The 10,108-nt window shown below is 44.3% G+C and overlaps 1 protein-coding gene across 1 annotated transcript; it reads left to right on the forward strand.

Annotated features, from left to right (window-relative positions):
• The first annotated feature begins 71 nt into the window (after positions 1 to 71).
• On the forward strand, positions 72 to 5,411 carry LOC120029997 (solute carrier family 2, facilitated glucose transporter member 11-like). The gene has a single exon (XM_038975315.1). It carries the CDS (start codon positions 454 to 456, stop codon positions 2,089 to 2,091), a length of 1,638 nt encoding a protein of 545 aa, XP_038831243.1. The 5' UTR covers positions 72 to 453; the 3' UTR covers positions 2,092 to 5,411.
• Positions 5,412 to 10,108: the final 4,697 nt, after the last annotated feature.

A 10,108-nucleotide genomic window follows, 5' to 3' on the forward strand; every position in this document is an offset into this window, starting at 1 on the left:
CAAACACGTATTCTGAATTTCCGATTCATCGAGGTACCCGTATTTGCTGTATCCTTCAACGTCAAGTGGACACCGGTAGCTAGCGTCATCCCGATTCAGAAATACGCATTCGTTCAATATACATGTAGTTCTGTGCCACAGTTGTGAATCTGTTCCATCAATATGGTAAGGTTCCCTCCCTAATTCTTATTTTTCCGACGGTTGAGTTACGTTTGGGCATAGAATTTAGCGTCCTGTCCAGTAGCTATCAAGACAAGATCCCTCACGCTACAGAAACAGGTGAAATATTGGCATACCATATCGGCCATTCTGGCTCATACGTTACTTTATTTACTGTGTGTCTAAAAAACACAGCTGCTGTCAAACCAGTGTTCAGTAAGCTCTGAGTCTGATGCATTTGTCCTCTTAAGGAATAAAGTATTATTAGAATCAACACAGTCTCAAATCTTGCAAATGAATGTTAGAGAGGATGATGACACAAAAACAGAGGCAGATAGGCCTGCAGGAAATTCCAGAACCCTCACCCTGACGGTGTGCTCCGCTGCCATCGGTGGCACCTTCCAGTACGGCTACAACCTCTCCATCATCAACGCCCCCACCAACCACATCCAGAGGTTCATCAATGACACATACTGGGAGCGCTGGGGAACCGGCCTAGACACCTCCCAGGTGACCCTGCTGTGGACCGTGATCGTGTCTGCCTTCTCCCTGGGTGGCCTGACCGGGGCTCTTCTGGCAGGACCCATGGCTGTCCGCTGTGGGAGGAAGAACTCACTACTTCTCAATAACTCTTTCTTGTTCCTCGGTGCAGTCCTCGCCCTTACCAGCAGGGCGGCGAGGTCAGTTGAGATGATTATTCTCGCACGCCTGCTAGTGGGGGTCAACGCTGGGGTGAGCATGAACGTCCAGCCCATGTATTTCGGAGAGAGCGCCCCCAAACACCTGCGTGGCGCTGTGGCCTTCTCCTCGGCCGTGTTCACCGCGTTCGGGATCTTCCTGGGCCAGGTGGTGGGTCTAACGGAGCTGTTGGGTACCGAGCCCCTCTGGCCCTACCTCCTGGCCAGCAACGCCCTCCCAGGCCTCCTCCAGCTGCTCACCCTGCCCTGGTTCCCTGAGAGCCCCCGCTACCTGCTCATGGACCGGGGGAACAAGGAGGCGTGCGCCCGGGCTCTGGGTAGGTTCCGCAGTGGAGCTGACTTCAGCCTGGAGATGGAGGAGATGCTGCAGGAGCAGGCTGACGCCGGTGGGGCCACGGCCAAGAGTCAGACTCCCTGGGACCTGTTCTCCAACCGCTCCCTCCACCCCCAGCTACGCACTGTGATGGCTGCTAGCAGCGCCATGATGCTGTGTGGTAATGACTCCATCTACTTCTATGCCTCTTACATCTTCCAAGCAGCAGGGATCCCTGTGAAGAAGGTCCAGTATGTTTCTATCGGCACTGGGGCCTGTGAGTTCACTGCTGCCGTCGTGTGTAACCTGCTGGTTGAGCGTGTGGGCCGCAGGATGCTCCTCAGTGGCGGATACGCCCTGATGGCGGTCTGGGCGCTGGTCTTCACCCTGGCCCTGACCCTCCAGGGCTACTCTGTCCCAGGGATGCCCTATCTCAGCATGGTCTGTGTGTTCTGCTATATCCTCAGCTTCGGTATGGGCCCTGCCGGGGTTACGGGAATCTTGCCTGCTGAGATCTTTGACCAGACGGCTCGGCCTGCGGCCTACATGGTGGCTGGGTCCCTCATGTGGATCAACCTCTTGATAGTAGGCATGGCTTTTCCGTTCATAGTGAGTTACCTCGATGCGCTCTGCTTCATCCCGTTCTGTTGCGTCTGTGTGGCGGCCTCTTTGTTTGTGGGCCTCACTCTGCCTGAGACCAAGGGCAGGACACTGGCTGAGATCACAGCAGAGTTTGATAGGAGGAATCCTTTGAAGAAGGGCCCAGAGAAGCAGGGGCCCGAGCCCATGAAGGAGCAATATCAGCTGGGTAAAGCTCTCTCTCTCACCACTGTAGACCCAGAGCCCCTCTCTCATCTCCTAGACCCAGAGCCCCTCTCTCTCACAGCCCTAGACCCAGGGCCCCTCTCTCTCACCGCCTAGACCAGAGGCTCTCTCTCTCACGGCCCTAGACCAGAGCCTCTCTCGCGGCACTAGACCCAGAGCCCCTCTCTTTCACTGCCCTAGGCCCAGTGTCTCTATCTCTCACCGCCCCAGACCAGACCCGCTCTCTCTCACCGCCCTAGACCCAGAGCCTCTCTCTCTCACCGCCCTAGACCCAGAGCCTCTCTCTCTCATCGCCCTAGACCCAGAGCCTCTCTCTCTCACCGCCCTAGACCCAGAGCCTCTCTCTCACCACCCTAGACCCAGAGCCTCTCTCTCTCACTGCCCTAGACCCAGAGCCTCTCTCTCTCACCGACCCAGAGCCTCTCTCTCTCACCGCCCTAGACCCAGAGCCTCTCTCTCACCGCCAAAGACCCAGAGCCTCTCTTTCTCACTGCCCTAGACCCAGAGTCTCTCTCTCTCACCACCTAGACCCAGAGCCTGGGGGGGACAGTCTGGGGGTCTGAGGGTGGGGTATTATATGAATTATATTTAATTATGGTGTATGAATGTGGTGCCTTGGTCCCTAAACCAATAGCCTATACCTCTTTATGAACTCACTGTAATCAAGACTGCTGTTATAATGACAAATTAAGGCTGTCCCCGACTAAAAATAAAATCTTGGTCGACCGAGAGTCTTCCTGTTCTTTCGACCAATCAAAATGTTTAAACTTATTTTTCCATATATAGACATACACCCTATGTGTTTGAATAAAATCAACTACATATGCACTGAGCTTGTCTGATGCTTTAAGCACACTGTTTGATTAGATAATTATCACACAAAAATGACTCAAGAAAGAGCCCGATGGTCACACTGTGTTAAAAGAAATGACATTGAGTGCCTGTGTGACTAGCGCACGTTGTCTCGTTCTCCTCCCTACTGCAGCGAAAAGGCACCACACCACAACAAGTGTTTGTTGCGCTGTCCGTGCTGAAACTGCAACATCATTTCAGCCATTTCGTTTCTTACTTGTTTCTGACTGAAAAGTTATGTTATCGAAATCCGTAATTTGTTTACAAAAAATATTCCCTATTCCCTCAACCCTTGCTCTCTTTACATGAAACATGTAAGCATCGCATGCATGTGACCAATAGGGCCTATAGCCTATCATAATCACATCAATAAATTGCTTATAACAAACTCCAAACCCATAATGTTGACTAGCAAAATGGACGCGGAGGACATGGAAAATGAAACTCAAAACGGGCGAATATTTACTGGTTGCTCAGGAGGGAAAGGGGAAGTCAGATCTGTCGAAGACATTTGACTTAGTTGTGGAAACTACTGGTGATTAAGAAATATTTGGGTACAGGCGCAAGCGTTGTGAGAATCGTGTGCCAAACAGTTGCTGTCAGATTACAATATTATAATTTTTTATAACCATTTGGAACAGTCTAAATAACACTAAATATATAAGTGTACCAGAGAGTCTGTACTAATGAAAAAAACAAATATATATATATAAAGCCTTTATTACATCAGACTAAAAACAGTTGCATGCATTCGTGAATTGCGGTTTATTTATTGATTAGGTAAATTATTCTAAGCTTCCTTTATTTATTTGTAAAACTAAAATGCTTGATTGCATTTGAAAGCATGATTGTCTCGTATGTTTTGTGATGGCATGAACGAACGAAGGAATGAAGGATTGATTGATACGGTAGCCTATATAATGAAATATAGGCCTAAGTAAGTTATGGTATTAAGACTAAACAGGACGCGCTCTTAGGCCTACACCTCGATGGTGGTTATACAAGGTTAAAATACAAAGCCTACTAATGATGATGACATTACTCATTATTATAATGATTAAAAACAGCCAAATCTGTGAAATTGCTTTAGCCGCCATTTTGCCATTGCATGAGGCTTGGTGCTCATGGAATTAGTAGGCTATTAAAGAAACACTCAAACAAGCAACAGAAGCAATATCTGTCTTATTTCTGTAGCTGTATATGGATGATTTGTAAAGCCAGGCACATTTAACAGTTAGGCTATTCATTATAGACCTAATTCAATTGTGGTTTCCTCGCTCCTCAATTTTCTTAGACAATTAGGCTAAGGCAAGGGCTGTTTCCCCGTCTCTGCTGCTGCCTCCGCCGCATTGTTCTCAATCCCAATATGCTGGTTAACTTTGCTATTATGCACATAGCAACATAGGGAAAGGCAGCAATTCTATGGCGCACTGAAGATTGTTTCAGAACCACGGACAGTGACCGTATCCAATGCGGGAGAAAAATATTAATTTAGAACAAATTAGTTGATTTATTAATGTTGCACCATTATTTTTACGTAATATAACCATATAAAATGTCAGTATCACGTGTTAGAGTGATGGATTGTGCCCTCCCCTTGGCCTTTGCAATGGATTAGTCCACTGAGACAGCCGTGAATCAGACAGGTCTTGTGCATCATGAAAAATTGCTACTGCTTGACTAAAGAGATCTCGGTCGACCAACAGCTTATCGGCCAATTAATCGGCCAGTCGACTAAATGGGGTCAGCCCTATAATGAATAATGATTTTGAATAATGATTTTGCACTATATTATTGCTATGATTTCTTTATCAAAACTCCATTACCTCCATTATGTTTAGACTGATGTAATTATGGTGCAGTTTGAGTCAGATATGTTCCTTCCATACATGTGTGATATGGGGAAAGGGCATTGTCTGGTTATACTTGAATATCAGTACTGTACTACTCTCATCAAGTCCAGTCTCTACAGTTATGTACAATTTAGAATGTTGTAAGCTCGACCTATTTTGCTGTAAATGCCAAACCTTAATTGATATTGATTGTTGCAGTATGTTTACAGTATATAATGCATGTTTTATTTATCACCAAAAGGAGTGTTGGATTATGTATTTTCATCCTATTTTGTCTGTTTGATCAGGAAATCACCAGCTATTTTCACTCTTTATGCCACAACACAAACACTTAAAACACATAATATAGGCTATAATGTTGAGCAGACTATTTAAATTACTATCCAGAATGTCCATTAGGTGGCATCATTGCGCTGAGTAAATCCTTTTTTTCAGGGTTTCATGTATGTACCTTCAGTATCAGGTCCACCCTACCCTTGGTTACTCTTGGGTACCCAAAGGTTATCTATGCACTTTCAAGCATGACAAAGAAACTCTATGAAGCCATTATTTGCAATTCTTGCTTTGTATCTATTTGAGTGTTAGACTGAAACAAGTGCTGATGTCAATCCAGCAATCTTTTTCTGTCATGAAACAACTATATGATATAGATACAGTACCAGTCAAAAGTTTGGACACATCCACTCATTCCAGGGTTTTTCTTTATTTTTACTATTTTCTACATTGTAGAATAATAGTAAAGGCATCGAAACTATGAAATAACACATATGGAATCCTGTAGTAACCAAAAAAGTGTTAAACAAATCAAAATATATTTGAGAATCTTCAAAGTATCCACCATTTGCCTTGATGACAGCTTTCCGCACTCTTGGCATTCTCTCAACCAGCTTCATGAGGTAGTCACCTGGAATGCATTTTAATTAACAGGTGTGGCTTAATTTGTGGAATTTCTTTCCTTCTTAATGCGTTTGAAGCAATCAGTTGTGTTGTGACAAGGTAGGGGTGGTATACAGAAGATAGCCCTATTTGGTAAAAGACCAAGTCCATATTATGGCAAGAACAGCTCAAATAAGCAAAGAGAAATGACAGTCCATCATTACTTTAAGACATCAAGGTCAGTCAATCCGGAAAATGTCAAGAACTTTGAAAGTTTCTTCAAATGCAGTCACAAAAACCATCAAGCACTATGATGAAACTGGCCCTCATGAGGACCGCCACAGGAAAGGAAGACCTAGAGTTACCTCTGCTCCAGAGAATAAATTAATACAGTTAACAGCATCTCAGATTGCAGGCCAAATAAATGCTTCATAGAGTTTAAGTAACAGACACATCTCAACATCAACTGTTCAGAGGAGACTGTGTGAATCAGGCCTTCATGGTCAAATTGCTGCAAAGAAACCACTACTAAAGGACACCAATAAGAAGAAGAGACTTGCTTGGGCCAAGAAACACGAGCAATGGACATTAGACTGGTGGAAATCTGTCCAAATGTGAGATTTCTGGTTCCAACCGCAGTGTCTTTGTGAGACGCACAGAAGGTGAACGGATGATCTTCGCATGTGTGGTTCCCACCGTGAAGCATGGAGGAGGAGGTGTGATGGTGTGGGGGTGCTTTGCTGGTGACACTGATTTTATTTAGAATTCAAGGCACACTTAACTAGCATGGCTACCACAGCATCCTGCAGCGATTCACCATCCCATCTGGTTTGCGCTTAGTGGGACAATCATTTGTTTTCCAACAGGACAATGACCCAAAACACACCTCCAGGCTTTGTAAGGGCTATTTGACCAAGAAGGCGAGTGATGGAGTGCTGTATCAGATGACCTGGCCTCCACAATCACCCAACCTCAACCCAGTTGGGTTTGGGATGAGTTGGACCGCAGAGTGAAGGAAAAGCAGCCAACAAGTGCTCCTTCAAGACTGTTGGAAAAGCATTCCAGGTGAAGCTGGTTGAGAGAATGCCAAGAGTGTGCAAAGCTGCCATCAAGGCAAAGGGTGGCATCTTTGAAGAATTTCAAATATAAAATATATTTAGATTTGTTTAACTCTTTTTTTGGTTACAACATGATTCCAAATGTGTTATTTCATAGTTTTGATGTCTTCACTATTATTCTACAATGTAGAAAATAGTAAAAATAATGAAAAACCCTTGAATGAGTAGGTGTGTCCAAACTTTTGACTGGTACTGTATATAACCTATAAAATACTGCATGCTGTACTCTTTACCATTTCTGTAATAATGATAATGATGTTTTAAAATGCAAGAAATCTATCCTAATTAAAATCCACAGTGTCTTGGGAAGAACTGTTACAAGAATGTTTCAATAAAGCAATCTGTCCTATGGCTCAGCTCAGGTGCCTGCTCTCACCATAGACATATAGATTTATACATTTTTAAATTTTTGTAATTTAGCAAGGTGCTCTTATCCAGAACGACTTAGTTATTAGCACATTCATCTTAAGATAGCTAGGTGAGACAACCACATATCACAGTTGTAGTAAGTACATTTTTCTCAAAGTAATCAGCAAAGTCTGTGTTAGTAGGAAAAGGCAAGTGTTGTTTAAAAAAAATTGTCGCTGTGGGATGTAATGAAGATTCTTGGTGAAGAGGTAGGTGTTCAGACGTTTTTGGAAGATGGTAAGGGACTCGGCCGTCCTAACGTCCGGGGGAAGCTCATTCCAATATTGGGGTGCCAGGACAGAGAAGAACTTTGACTGGGACAAGCGGGAGCTGACCCAGCCAAGAGACTAGAAGTGGCTTGTGGTGTAGGGTTTGAGCATAGCCTGGAGGGAGTGGTGTAAAGTACTTAAGTAAAAATACTTTAAAGTACTACTTAAGTTGTGTTTTGGGGTATCTGTACTTTACTATTTATATTTTTTGACAACTTTTACTTTGCTACGTTCCTAAAGAAAATAATGTACTTTGTCTCCATACATTTTGAGTGTTTAGCAGGACAGAAAATGGTCCAATTCACACACTTATCAAGAGAACATCCCTGCTGCCTCTGATCTGGCGGACTCACTAAACACAAATGCTTAGTTTGTAAATTATGTCTGAGTGTTGGAGTGTGCCTCTGGCTATCTGTAAAAAAAAAATTGCCGTCTGGTTTGCTTAATATAAGGAATTTTTAATTATTCATACTTTTATACTATTGATACTGAAGTATATTTTAGCAATGACATTTACTTTTGGTACTTAAGTATATTTCAAAACAAATAGTTTCACTCAAGTAGTATTTTAATGGGTGACTCACTTTTACTTGTCATTTTCTGAGGTATCTTTACTTTTACTCAAGTTTGACAATTGGGTACTTTTTCGACCACTGCCTGAAGGTAGGGAGGGGGCAGTTCCCCTTGCTGCTCCATAGGCAAGCACCAGGGTCTTGAAGTGGATGCGAGCTTCCACTGAGAGCCAGTGGAAAGTGCAGAGAAGCTGGGTGACATGGGATAACTTGGGAAAGTTCAACATCAGGCGGGCTGGCTGCGGCGTTCTGAATAAGTTGCAAGGGTTTGATGGCACAACCAGTGAACCCAGCCAGCAGAGTTGCAGTTGTCCAGATGGGAGATGACAAGTACCTGGATTAGGACCTGTGCCGCTTCCTGTGTGAGGAAAGGTAATTTTCTACGGATGTTGTAGGGCATGAACCTGCAGGAGAGAGTCACTGCTTGGATGTTTGCAGAGAACAGCAGGGTGTTGTCCAGGTTCACGCTGAGGTTCTTTGCACTCTGGGAGGGGGACACCATAGAGTTGTCAACTGTGATGGAGAGGTATTTGAGTGGGCAGGCCTTCCTGGGTGTGTGTGGTTCACTTTAAACTCCACATGCTATGGAAACTCGACACACAACGTGCTACTGCAACTGGGAGCAGAGCAGGGCGGACAGATGCAACGTAGAACACAAACACGCCACACACACCAAGTAAGTGGATCCTCTCACAGAGAGACTTCATGCTAAGCCAGACCTCATATCTTGCTTTCTCATCTTTTCTTTGTCTGAATCTCCTCTCTCTTTCCCCCCCCTCTGTGTCTGACTTCATCACTCTTCCTCTCCATCTCTTTTTATTTCTCTGGATAACTTAATTTCCCCCCTCTCTCTCTACCTTCTTTCTCTAGATATCAGTCTCCCTCCTGATACTGATCTCTTCTCACCGTCTTTCACGCTCCAGGCAAATGCTGACTCCAGACAACAACAACAGAGGAAGCAGCAGCAAATGCAGAAAGAAGAAAACCATGAAGAGAACCACCAGAGGAACCCCCCTCACTGCTCTCCTCTTCCCAGGACCGCAGTTCTGAGATGGGCTGCTTCTCGGGACGCCAACCCACGGCTCCTGTGCTTCATTCAGACCTGGACTGTGGCAGCAGCCCCTCCCCCGTGGAGGGGACCTGGCCCTACCCCCAAAGGACTGATTGCATTTCAACTGATTGTACACATATAAATGGCCATAATAATAGCAATGATGACCCTGGGTGTGGAAACGCTGTGGTTTGAATACTAAAGGTGCTACTGAGTGTAATTTTACAGTACATTTTACAATGCAATATGAATGGTTGAAACACTGGTATTTTTAAGTATTTGCTAAAGTTGATTATAATTACAAAAAACAATTTAGTAGTATTATAAATCCATTTTATTTTTATTACTGTTATCAGTTTTTCATGATGTTTCACGAGTCGTGGCTGAACGACAACATGAATAACATAGAGCTGGCGGGTTATACACTGCATCGGCAGGATAGAACAGCAGCCTCTGGTAAGACAAGGGGTGGCAGTCTATGTATATTTGTAAAAAAACAGCTGCTGCACGATATCTAAGGAAGTCTCAAGATTTTGCTCGCCTGAGGTAGTGTGGTCTACAGCTTATCGTGAGATACTCTATCTACCAAGAGAGTTTATCTGTATTTTTTGCCGATGCTGACAATAAGACTAATTAAGACTCAATTAGATGTATACCGCCATAAGCAAACAGAAAAACGCTCATCCAGAAGTGGCACTCCTAGTGGCCGGGGACTTTAATGCAGGGAAACTGAAATCCATTTTACCTAATTTCTATCAGCATGTTAAATGTGCAACCAGAGAGAAAAAAAATTAGACCACCTTTACTCCACACACATAGATGCATACAAAGCTCTCCCTCACCCACCATTTGGCAAATCTGACCATACTTCTATCCTCCTGATTCCTGCTTACAAGCAAAAATTAAAGCAGGATGCAGGAATAAAAAAGTGGTCAGAAGAAGCAGATGCTAAGCTACAGGACTGGAATATGTTCGGGGTTCTTCCGATGGCATTGAGGAGTACACCACATCAGTCACTGGCTTTCTCAATAAGTGCATTGATGACATAGTTCCCACAGTGACTGTACGTACATACACCAACCAGAAGCCATGGATTACAGGCAACATCCATACT

Source organism: Salvelinus namaycush, chromosome 35 (genome assembly GCF_016432855.1).
Source record: "Salvelinus namaycush isolate Seneca chromosome 35, SaNama_1.0, whole genome shotgun sequence".
Taxonomy (NCBI): domain Eukaryota; kingdom Metazoa; phylum Chordata; class Actinopteri; order Salmoniformes; family Salmonidae; genus Salvelinus; species Salvelinus namaycush.